Source organism: Dermacentor variabilis, chromosome 1 (genome assembly GCF_050947875.1).
Source record: "Dermacentor variabilis isolate Ectoservices chromosome 1, ASM5094787v1, whole genome shotgun sequence".
Classification (NCBI taxonomy): domain Eukaryota; kingdom Metazoa; phylum Arthropoda; class Arachnida; order Ixodida; family Ixodidae; genus Dermacentor; species Dermacentor variabilis.
In genome coordinates, this window is record NC_134568.1 from 199,774,036 (window position 1) to 199,786,969 (window position 12,934).

The 12,934-nt window shown below is 42.6% G+C and overlaps 1 protein-coding gene across 1 annotated transcript in view; it reads right to left on the reverse strand.

The window, feature by feature from the left end:
• Positions 1 to 3,455: 3,455 nt before the first annotated feature.
• LOC142590811 (docking protein 5-like) overlaps positions 3,456 to 12,934 on the reverse strand; it is a 29,684-nt gene continuing 20,205 nt past the window's right edge. The window contains exon 7 of the mRNA XM_075703218.1: positions 3,456 to 8,855. Within this exon, the coding sequence (XP_075559333.1) occupies positions 8,598 to 8,855 (258 nt within the window). The 3' untranslated portion in view covers positions 3,456 to 8,597. The remainder of the gene's footprint in view (positions 8,856 to 12,934) is intronic.

Sequence of the window (12,934 nt, forward strand, 5' to 3'; positions counted from 1 at the left end):
AGATCCCCGACTGCTTCTCAGGCTTCCTGGCAACTGCAGCGTATGTAACTGTAATGTTTACCGGCAAACGCTGGCGGTGAACGCTATGCACGAAGGTGGGCTTTCTGGTAGAAATGTAGCCTCTTGCGTGGGCCGCAATGCAGCGGAGGCGAGTGCAATCTGGAGGTGTTGCAAGGAACCAGGCGCGCTGCTCCGTGGCCTCCAAGATATTCGTGTGCAAATTGCGGATGCCATGGCCAGTCTATGAATGGTAGAAACACTGGAAAAGGAGTTTAAGTTTCGTGCAACAGAATTACGTTTTCTTGTGTATTCATATTACAATCTGACGCTATCATGTCTGTAGGTTGTGTTTAAGTCGTACTTTACGATTTTTCAATGTATTTTAGTTTCAGAAATTCAATTAGTTCTGTAACTTCCTTGCGCCACATGGAGGGCATGAGTATGGATGGCTTGAAATCTTTTTCCCAAAACGACGTCCGACGCTGGACGCCGATGCCAGATTTTCTGCAACATGGGGCCCTTAATGCTGTGGCATTGAAATAGCGTTTTAATGAACCGAAGGCCAGTAAAATGTCTCCACAGCTTCACTATGTCAATGCCTAGAGCCTCCTTACCAGCTTATTGAGCAAACAAACAGGTGATCTTGCACACTTTCTTCACTTTCTTGAACACTTTGACTATTCACACCAGTGGGTAGTATTTTACACATTACGCAGAATAACTGCAGTGTCATTTACATTCAGGAAATAAAACAAATATAATAAACTGATATGTTATTGCAGGAGTAACAATGTAAAATTCTTCTGAAGGAAGTTAACGCTTTACGGAGGGAGTGCTCCTACTCCACTGCCTTGTTTTTACGTATTTTGAGAGTGCACATAAAAAAAGATTGAAAGATCAAGCTCACTGTCTCAGATACATATTGCCACTGTGTCCATGCCTGTTCTTTCTGCTACTCTCACTGACAGTTTGTGTGGCGTTCTGTTGAAGCGAGACTCATTTAGGCAAAGTAAGAAAAATACTGCTATGGTACTGTTCATCCTATGCAACAAAGATATTGAATTTATGAAAATAATGGAAATCACATGATGCATGCCTGCTTTGTGTGTCAATTTACCACATTGAATGTTGCTTCTATCCTGCACCAATATTTCAAGAAATGTAATTATAATTTTTTCCTCACAAATATGCTGGTTTCAAGCTGTTTCTTGCAACATAGCAGTGGAGGCATCAGCATACATCCAATCCACACCAAAAAACAACTAGTTAGGCCAGCAGAGATACTTTAAGGCAACAGTATCTTCCTGGAAGAAAATATCCAATATGCCAAGATTGCAAAAGCCAATATGCTGAATTATGAAATTACAAGGTTTATGTCTGAAAACTGCACAGTGTTTTGTGAGAGGCACCTAGAGAAGGGCTTCAGATTAATTTTGACCACCTAGGGTTCTTTAACATGCACCTAAATTTAAGTGAACAAGTTTTTTTCATTTGTATAATTTGCGTAATTTTAAAAACTTCACAAAATTCCGACAAAACCACACCTTACTTTTTGGCGTAGATGTGACAGACACACATTTAAAGTGCAGCCACTTCAGGCACGCGTCACACCCAATGGCGTTATCATGAACCCTTTGCCGACATGCACTACACGTCCACAAACTATGATTACGCTTCTGAGTAATTGTTGCAGTGAGTGCAGCCCACTCATCACCGGCGAAATAGTTCCGGATTTCTCCTATCTCAACTCTGTCATCCAGAACTGCTGAAGGAATTTTCTCAGGGATGATTTCAATTTCCTTTTCACCAATCTTGTGTCCCCTGATAGCCTTTGGAGACATGGAACAACATACCCTCCAAAAAAGAAGCACAAAATTTTGGCAAAGCACTACAATCATAGCTATAAACCACTGATTTGGTGCCTGTATTCTTGCTTGGCGTTCTCTTCTTTGCGGTTTGATAATTTATGTAACTGGTGATAATTTTTATGCATGCTGTAAAAGAAATTCATTTTTTTTTCTCTTTTTAATGGGCTAATGTGTTGCCTTCATCCTCTGCATTGATCCCCCTATGCTTGTACCGCATGTGTATTTTATTTCACATCAGGACCCATCCACTAGCCTGCGGCTATTGGGTCCAACAGTCTTTTGCGTATGCACTGTAACACCTGTGATGATGATAAGAAAGAAAGAAAGAAAGAAAGAAAGTTTACTGGAATGGAAAGGGAACGGTACAAAGCACATTAAAAAAAAGGCATGGCACATGTTGATGCTTGTGTAGCACCAGACAATGAATACTGTACTGGATTAAGAAAAAGAAGCAGCGGGTAATTGCTCGCTTAGAAGACCGATAAGCATTCAGTGCAATGCAACTTGTGAAATAATGATATTGAAGCTTCGAAGACTTTAGAAGAAAAGAAACAGAAAACACTGAATCATCACGATGGCACAGCACAAGTCGCCGTATAGACGTCGAAGTCCCTAGCTATAATGAAATTATTTTTTAACAGCTCTGATAGTGCACATCCGGCCACAAAAGTTTACGGACCACGAGATCTCAGAAAACGTTTAATTCCAAGGCAGCCTGTAGCAGAATCCTGTAAAACTGTGCACGACAGTGTTGTTAGCATAACATAGTCGAGGCCTGAGATGCAAATACCAGGTTGCGTTGTGAGGTTGCGGAGATATTTAGCTTTTCCTCAGATTTCATGGTCCGTAATATTTTGTTGTCGGGTGTACATGCAACAATGGTTGCTTGCGTACGGTCAAATGCTCATACAGCGGCATAAAGCTCACGCCACGGTGCAAAAACGCTCTCGCAGCGAAAGCGAAACATTGTGCGCGGACATGCATGCAGACGTGCAGTCGCTCACCACGAACCTGTATCGCCGCATTGAAGCTTCATTCTGTGATGCTCCATTTGGTTATACAGACGGCCCACTATAAGAACATATTTCATATAGTTTTCTCTCAGCGATTGCTACCTTTAACGCAAGAAACTGGTTCGGGGGAATCGATCACGGTGACTGCGTGCAGTGTCCCAGCTTACCGTACGTAGTAGGTAAAGAGATAGCGTCTGTAAACCCTTCTGTGCCTTCTGTTTGTCCAAGATTATTATTTTAAAGGTAAGGTGCTTCTGTCATTTCGAGAGTACTTGCAAAAATGTCCAGGAGAGCTCCCGTGTAGTATGTTTATTTAGCGCCGATAGCCAAACCTATGTGGAGCGCGCCGCGTTATCCCTCAGACTACGCAAGTGAGGCGCTTCCGACAGATGGCGACTCCGTAAGTCCGCGTCCCCACTACCGACATCGTTACAGTGACGAGCCCCGTCACTGTAGTGCTGATGTTAAAGTGCCGGGCCCCGTCACTGTAGTCACTACCTAAGAACTATACAAAAATGTGTCATTTGCTCAATGCTGCTCCTGTACAACAGATCTAAACACACTCACATACATATCTTGTCAGATCAATTTATTATGCAAACATGTTCACTCATTCTGTACAAAACTTGACGTAATTACTCCAATGCAAGTAGATTAGGAGCAACAGTTGCACTAGGAAGTAATAAAACACAACCTGTACTTTCTAAAAAATGTACACAAGTCTCACTGTTCAAATTACAAAAATATGCAGCAATTTGGGTTCAATATGGTGCAAGACAACCATCATTATGTACACTCACACTTCACTGCAAGGTGCTTGGAAGATTCCATAACAAAGCAGCTTCTGTACCTCAAAAGAATCATTTTAAATCATATTTAGGCTTTATGGCATTGCTAAGCTTCACCTCAGTAACCATTAACTGCAAAACTCAAACTGACATGTGCTGATAATCATTACTTCAACTTATAATATATAAAGTTAAGATTTGTTAAACTTAAGGCTGACATTCAACAAGAACTATGTGCATGCGGATTCCCAAGTTTACCTTCAGGTTCATATGTTGATGTTTCACAGCATTTTGAGTTAGTTTTTACACATAAAAGTCTCGTGCCAACTCTTGTGACTATTATTCTGTTGTAGGCAACTCACATACACCTTGGCAGCTCAGGTGGAACAAGCCAAACACTCAAGTGAAGGTAAAATAAATATTCTCAAGAGTTCACTGAAGGCATTCTTTCAGAGGGGTGTGAGGCAGGTGGGATCAACCGAATGAAGGACATTAGAAAGTGCACAATAAGTACCAAGTAGTGAATTAATAAACTAAATGGAAATTTCAAGTGCGCGAGCAAGTGCACTTCTTGACTGTGCTCGTGTGGGTGCCCAACTTCCTTCGGTTGAAAAAAAAGTCGGCAGCGGGATCACCAAATTGGCAAGAAAAAATCTGCTCACTGCACCAAGAGGCAAGGACGCACGAGATTTATCTCCTTTCATGCCACACTACTATTGTGAATTCTGCCAAAAATGGCCAAATTATTTTGAAGGACCCCAGTTGTCAATATGTTTTGTTGCCTCTACCAGAGTAAACTTGCTCCCTCTTGCACCTCCCCATGTATTATGCGCTGCCACCTACCAGAAGCACAACAAAGCACTGACAAAACCAGTTTGTCTATGGCATTGCTAGAAAATGCAAAGTACCGCCAATGAGCTGAGCTTGTCCTTGGCCAATTATACTAGAAACACGTGGATAAACCCAGCTCGTCCATGGCACAAAAAGGGTTAAACAACTGGAATAAAACATTCACTATTAAAAGCCACTGGTGTATGAAACTGCTCTGTCCCGAGTACGATAGAGGGTGAGAGGGGCAGTGGAATAAAAAGGATATCCAAAATCAACATACTGAAATTACAATAAACAATGGTGCTAAAAATAGTATGCCTTCTGAATGACCATGCCAACAGCACAATGACCATATGAGAGCTATGTTCAAAAGTAGTCGAACACCTCTGTAGCATAGTTTCACACTAAGAATACTATAGAAAAATCTGGCACTAGTGTTTTAATAATACGGCTGCTCAGTGATAGCATGGTAATGATGGCCAGTACATTAATTCGCTTAGCTTTGTCAGAAGTTCTCCTTATAGCGCAAGTCCCCTTCATGACCTAATTTGAGCCATTTGACAGTTTCCATATCAGTACAAACAAAGATAACTGTCTAGAATACAAACCATCATTACACATGGTTTGCGTTACTAACATTGCACTGTCTGATTTAGTGACATTTAGGGATGCACATCCCCAAAAGTACCATGATTTATTGATGTGCTGAAAATCACTTAAACGGGAATGTAAAACATTGAACTGCTCAGAAGAAACATTGCCAGGCTAAAATGCAAAACACAACTGAACATCAAGTAACAAGAAAAGAGCTGCAATATGCTTTCTTAATGAATCTGTGCCAAATAGAAAAATCCATTACTCAAGATTCTCATGGTCATTAGACAATAATTGTAGCACAAGACTTCCCTTTAGTAAGTGTAGTATGAAACTATGCTATGCAGACAGTCCTGATAAAGTTTAATGACATTTCTTACAGAACAATAAAAGCACACTGAAGAAATGACAAAAGTCTAGGATTTGACAAAAGCTCTTCTGGTTGGGAATGATTATGGTACAGTTGTGTATGAACATAGGTGCAGAACAATCAGAAAACTAGAATGTTAAAACAATTAAATAGAAACAACTAGACATTTTAGCTCATGCACAGGATCTGAACTGCCTTGTTATTTAAGAATATTTTAACCCTCTAGTCTTTTTAATGTAGTCAGCATCTATGTTATTACGTAACTGTGCCATGAAATGGTAAAGCAGGAATAAAAGTGAAAAATTCTAACACACTAACATTGATGCACATGAAGTTTATCGCCCTGTGGTCAGCTGGAGAGAAAAGAAACAAGCAAGAGGAGCAACACAATGTCTTGTGCATTCTAGAAATATAGCTGGTCACATCAGAATGAACATGCACCAACTAACCCACCTATTCACTTTACATAGAAAGCAGAATATACGCTCTATTACTTTCAGAATTCTGCATCCTAGGTATGCTTGCGACAATGCTCAAGAAAATTCAAACGCTTCGAGCATAAAAAATTACCCGCAAGAATGCTGTTCGGGTTTTGCAGTGGCCACTGAGGCTAGCACGCATGCACAGCATCTTCTGCACTGCTTATTTTAACATGCACACATGCACAAATTGTATGCCCTTTGTCAAAAGTATATAGTCTGGACTGCATGCGAATAGAGCAGAGTGCAGGATGAGCAGTGGGCATCTGATGCATACCCAGCACAAATGCACAGAAGACCGAGAACTCTTTCCCTTCAGAGTTCTGTAACGCCAGGACTGTCGCAGCACCATCACCACCTAGCCCAGCAATAGCTCTGATCAGTCTTGCAGATGCCTGTATACTTTTGACAAAGGTTGTCACAAAAACCGCATGGTCAACATCGGGGCCACACAGGCACTGTCCCATAAGCGCTGGTCACAGATAATGAGGGAAAGTATGTCATCCCACATGACACATTACAGTCCAATCCACTGCCATGCACACTTACCCCATCACACTGGCTGTTCCCAGCTTGTTACTTGCACGCAACAAATCAAATTCACTACTGTGGCACGAAGTCAGGCACACAAAGTTTCCATCAGGAAAGCTCCCATGTTCACATGATGAACTGAAATTTTTCTATACAACTGCTAAAGCTAGCCTTTCCCACTTATGAAACTAATGTGCAGGAAGCCAACCAATGTCGACGCGGACAAGTATTGAATTGTAATTACTGAAAGGGATATGCTTCCTAAGTCACTAATATTAAATTAGTTTAACCTGCACTTTGACATAATCCTTCTCTTTCAACATTGGTCACCCTTACTCACTGCTCCCTCCCCTCAATGAAATCAGGCACTACTCTTATTTGTGTCTTTGCACCCAACAGCTAAAATTAGGTGCACATTAAAGGCACTCTACCCTGCATAAAATTTATTTGAGGGCATCTTTTTCCAGCATCTAGCAAGAATGCAACTGTAAACACAACACAATGATTTTAGCAAAGGCACAAAATTTACCAAAACAAAAATAAACTTCAGGCAGAAAAAGATCCCTCCATGAATAACATGAGCACTGTGTTACATCATGGAACTGCTGTGGAAGTAGCTTTTGCTTGTAACAAAAACAAAAAATAACAATCAGGTACCACCTTTAATTTTCCGATCTTCATGCGAAGTAGTTACATCAATAATTGTTTCAACCAATACAAAAGGCCTTCTTACCACTAGAAATTAACAAAAAAATGATGTATGCACTACAGTTCTGTTGCAGTGCTGTTTATATACAATCCTGATCAATACAAACTTCGTTAGTAAAGCCCAGCCAGGGCTATGCCATTAAGGAGCCTGTGCAGAACGGATATGAATACCAGCACGAGACACAAGAAATGCAAAGAACACAATCTAGAATACAGTCTGCCCACGAAGGCATCATGTCTACAGCAACCTGTCCTAACTTCACCACAAAATTCAAGAGTTTGGGCTGCAGAGCTACCTTATGAATATGACTGAAGTACCCATTCATGTTTGTGATAGTTAAAATTAATATAAATACCAAAGCTAAGAAAAAATTCAAAATAGCACACCAACTAACTAAATCACATGTTTGGTACATTCACTCATTTTCATGTTCAACAAGTCACTTTGCTTTCTTCCAGTGTCTTTTTTTTCCTGAACATGCAAAGTCTGAATTTGAATTCTGGGGTTTTACGTGCCAAAACCACGATTTGATTAAGAGGCACGCCGTAGCGAGGGACTCCGGATTAATTTTGACCACCAAGGCATCTTTAACATGCCCTCAATGCCTGGAACATGGGCGTTTTTGCTTTTCGCCTTTATTGAAATACAGCCGCCGCGGCCAGGATTTGATTCCGCAACCTCGTGCTTAGCAGCGCAACGCCATAGCTGGTAAGCCACCACGGTGGCTGAAAACAAAGTCTAGCATTCAGAAAGCAACCAATGGCTGTGCAGAGGTGTTCCATAAATAATACAAAGACTAATTTCAAGCAACTTTTTGTTGGCAGTGTACAAGTACAATAAATGACAAAAGAGGTAAAGTGCTTATTCACACACACAATTTTAGTGTCCACTCTTGTTTCCAACATATATATATATGATGGCCATAAAGCCAAACAATGGTTGGAACATGTACCAGCCAGCCCAGGTCTACAATATGTAAACATGTGAACAAAGGAGGGCAACATGGTTTCTTAAATATACTCATTTCAGTGTCCACAGCTTAGGGCACCCGAGGTATCTGCCAAGCACAAGCTATGTCTAATCGACCAAACAAAACAGCGATGCACAAGGCTCTGAAGGTAACATAAAAAAGTGCCATGTCATTGGGTAATAACAACCATGAAGGCTTATCCACTTTGAGTCCACTTTAGTGCACACATAAATCAGTAGAAGTGAGGACAAACATATACACATGCATGGTGAGTTGCAAATATGGTGTTCTACAACCATTTGAAGGAGGACAGGTCCAAAGCTGCTATAGCAGCAGCAGTCCACTACTGTGTGTTAAAAAGAAAATCATGATCCACATGCCCGTAGCTTCACTTGTTCAGCAGATCATTCACATATACACAGTCTCCCTCACTTGTGCTGATCATCAGCGCGCTTGAAACTGAAGAAGATGGGATCGCAGACTACAACGCGAGGTCCCACCAACAATACTGGAAACTCGTGGGGGATTTAAGATGTTGTCAAAGGACTGCGAGGTAGTAGGCACGTCCCGCAGGGGCATTAATGAATGGTTGGTCCGCTCCTGACTACCTGGTAGGTTTTCAGATGAGCTGAATTGCTGGAGGGGGCTCGTGGAGTTACGATAGGGCACAGACGATGCTGGGCCAGTGGGTGGGATCAGGCTCTGCAAAAAAGATCACCGACATTAGCAGCAGCTGCTGGCACAATTGGCTACACTGACCATTGACCCTGGCTGCCACAACAGTTCCACACTGAAAACTGCTAAAAAATAAAATTTATATAAGCTTCTCAGAAGAAAACAAAAATGCTGATACATGACAGAAGCCAATTGGGGTACACTTGCAAATTAGCCATGATGCAAGACAAAATTACTGTAACATCAGAGCATCTGTCAGTGCTGTAATAAGGTATGTGAAGCCACCCCAGATGGTTTTGAATGTGGGCCCTTAGAATCTGGTGCTGCAGTCAAGTGCACCATCAGGACATTGGCAGAGTGCATGCAAAACCAACGAGCCCTTCTTTCATAGCTGCCTTTGCAGGCAGATGTGACATCAGAAATAATCACTACATTACTCCAGCCCAGTATTATGAAAGCTTGCTTTATCTAAACCAGAGCTTCCCAAACAAAACTATATTTTTGTGTAAAACTTGTGTAAGGGCCACACCCCTAAATTTAGGCCTAAATATTTGAGAAAAAAATTAAAAAGTTCCGGCAGAACCCATCTAACGACAACTATCAATGTTATTGCAATCAACATTCAAGCCACAGGTTCATTCGATTTGCCTGCACCATTATGAACTAATTCACAGCAGTGCACGAGACAATCAAAACTTGGGCAGCTCAATTTCCACGGTGCAGACACAATGTGTCACTTGAATGCCGAGGTGCAGATGAGGTGGAGGCATTAGGTTTTGGCTGATTAATGTGCACCGAGTGCGCAAATTTTAAATGTCCTGAACCACAGGTATTGTCGGCTTCCGAGGCACAAATACACCCAGCGCATGCGTACACATAGCATTAAGTGGGGTTTCAGAGCCACTTTTGCCTGTATGCTATGTTGTCCGCTGCACTGCTACTTCACACCTGTATGTCTGCACTGGTCTCTGCACCACGTCTGCCCCAACAGTAGAGAGGGTGCAGCAAAATTGTGAACTAGCACAGCACCTTTCGAAATGAACCACTTCGTTCAGAGGGCACCATTGCTGTGCTACTGAAATGAACAGCGAAGTCAGTACCTCATGAACTGGTTTAGGTGGTGCTGGTGATTCAAACAGACCTAATGTGGTGACACACCATATTGCTAAAGACATCTTTATTTAGAATCTGTAGTGGTGATTCTGAGATTTCCATTGCTTCAGCATCATGCGACATAGTCAAACCTCGATATATCGAACACAGATATATTGAAATATTGCGTATCTCGAACACTTTCTATATTACCTGGACAATCACATAGGTTTTTAATTTCTTTATTTCAACTGGGGTCGGACGTAAAATGGATATATCGAACTCCGCCACTCCAGACCACGTGCGCTCTGTTGACAGGCAGCAAGCTTTCCCGCAAAACCCTCAAAGATAGCGGTGGCGCAGTGGGCGTTCCCGACTGCTGCGCACTATAGCTGCACACATTGATTGCGCTGAGGGTGCCATTTGAACGTAGCGGTGTATGCACGTGGCGGCTTGGCTAGTTCAACAACATCAACAACACATTGCATTTGCCACATTGATTCTTCGGTGCTGCCCTCTACGCCTGCTGCGCCTCGCAAGGACTGGCAGTTTGCTTCCACAAAGACTCGCAAAAGCGCGCATTCACTGGGCTCACCCATAGACACCATGGCAGATGCCACTTAATACTTTGTTATTGACAGTGTTTGAAAATGCTTCGATTGACGGATGTGGAGATCGCAGCGGAAGTAGCGGCCAAGGGAAGATACTGCTGAGGTTCATCCCTCAAGCGCTGATGTTGCCCTGTTCCCAACTTCAACTGAGGCTGTAGCTGCTTTAGCCCTCCTACACCGCTGCTAAGGCGCAATAGAAGGCACCAGCCTATCGCTTGTGGATTGCTTACGCTATGTTGAGGACGCCATCATTAAACACGAGGCTGCCAATAAGAAGCAGGCTGCACTGCTGCAGTACTTTCAGCCAAAGAAATACTTTGTGTGAGGCTTCAAGTGAGTATTTACTGCACCACGATTGGTTCATTGATTGATTCGCAGAAGTTTTTTACATATTTTTTACATTATATATCGAATTCTAGCTATATCGAACTATTTCACAATCACCGCGCTGTTAGATCACTCGAGGTTCGACTGTACACTGTTTCCAGAATCGGCCCACTTTGCAACGACACTTGCTCGCCACAGTCAACCAAGACTGCATGATGAAGACTGTATCACAACTGAGTGACTATGCAGAAGTATGAAAGAATGATGTTAGTGTAATAATGAAGGCAGTATGATGATGTCAACATGACGACCTGGGATGACTATTCTGAAATGACGAAACCCATGATAACAAAATCTCGCGAGAATGAAATATTTTCATAACCTTGGCAATCAAACGCCCATAGGATTCAATACATTTCATACCTATCAACAATGAAATATCGCTGACCTGCAATCGTGGGTTACCAATAAAATTTGGTGGACCGTAACTTTGCACATTACCTACTCGTAAAAGGCTAGCAAACTCCATGAAGTGCTCAAACGCCTTTGCTTTGCACTTAAAGGGGCCCTGAACCACCCATCGAGCTTGGTGAAATAATGTAGTCCACGGGAAGCATACACTGCTGTGAACATCTCAGCCAAGTTTTGCTGTTGCACACAGTGCGTGGAGCTCGCAAGTGGAGCATGAAGTTGCCTTTCTCTCAAATGCTCTCTTTTCAACAGAAGCCTGCTCCTCATTCTCTTCTGGATGCTTTATTTTATAATAAAGTGGATTCCCATACATGGCTGCTATTGGTAACTGCAGTCTGCCCCATAGCATAGATACCACGGCCGCTGTGGGGTACTGCCATGATTCCACTGGCTAAGCGCACTGCGGCTTGCTGAGGACAACTGCGTTTTGCGTATGTTTAGCATGTCGTTGGCACAAAAATCTGAAATCGCGGCGTCTACATTAACATTCAAAATGAAATTTGAACTGCACACCACAGTGACATTTAGAATGCAGAGTGTTGTGGATGCCCCACTCCACTGTAACCTTCGTAGTGCAAGGCAATGAAGGACCGGGTGCACAGCGGAGGTTGTGTTTTGTTGCCAATAACTCCGCTTCTGCTGAACGCATTAAAGTACTTTTTACGGCACAGTATTTCTGAAACGACCTATTTTCACTTCAAATACCGGTCTCCACTTCGATAAAAAGTGGTTCAGAGCCCCTTTAAATGTCGTAAAATACCACCATATTATCCTTATGCGGCGCTGCCATTTTTGCTTACAAGAACAACCAAGTGCCAGAAGCAATTGCGTGAGCCAAAAACACATTGTGGCCTTTGTCTTGTTTATCCATTGCCAGTTCAAAATGGCATGGCCACATTTCGCTATTGGCATGTGACGACACATTTTGCATATCTTCCCTTCTTTGGGGAATGAGAGTGGTCATCCTCACTTAGACGAGAAGTGCTAGAACTCCTTCATGAGGGTCACCCTGGCATCAAAAAAGTGAAAGCTCTTGCCCGAAGCCATGTGTGGTGGCCTGGTGTCGACGATGACATCATACACAAAGGGAAATCCTGTGCGGTGTGCCAGGAATATCAGCATGTACGCCGACCAGTGCAGTTGACACCGTGGCCATTTCCCGAAAGACCATAGTCGCTTCTACGTGTCGATTTCGGAGGCCCATTCAAGGGACATTACTTCTTAGTCATTGTAGATGCCTAGTCAAAATGGGGTTCAGGTAATTCCAGTGACATCTTCTGAAGACACTATCAGCTGTCTACGAGCAGTTTTTGCCACTCATGGCATTCCTGACATTATTGTGTCAGACAATGGCACAGCGTTCACTGGTGTCAAATTCCAGCAATTTTTGTAGAGAAACCAAATCAGAGGAATCAGAGTGCCACCTTACCATCCTGCATCAAATGGTGCTGCCGAGCGTGTTGTTCAATAAGTCAAGAACAAGCTGAAGAAGTCGGCATCTGGCAACTTCCAGACCCAGATTCACAGAATGCTACTTCAGTACAGGAAAACACCTCGCAGCCTCATTTGCAGAACCCCGGCAGACTTACTTATGGGCAGGACACT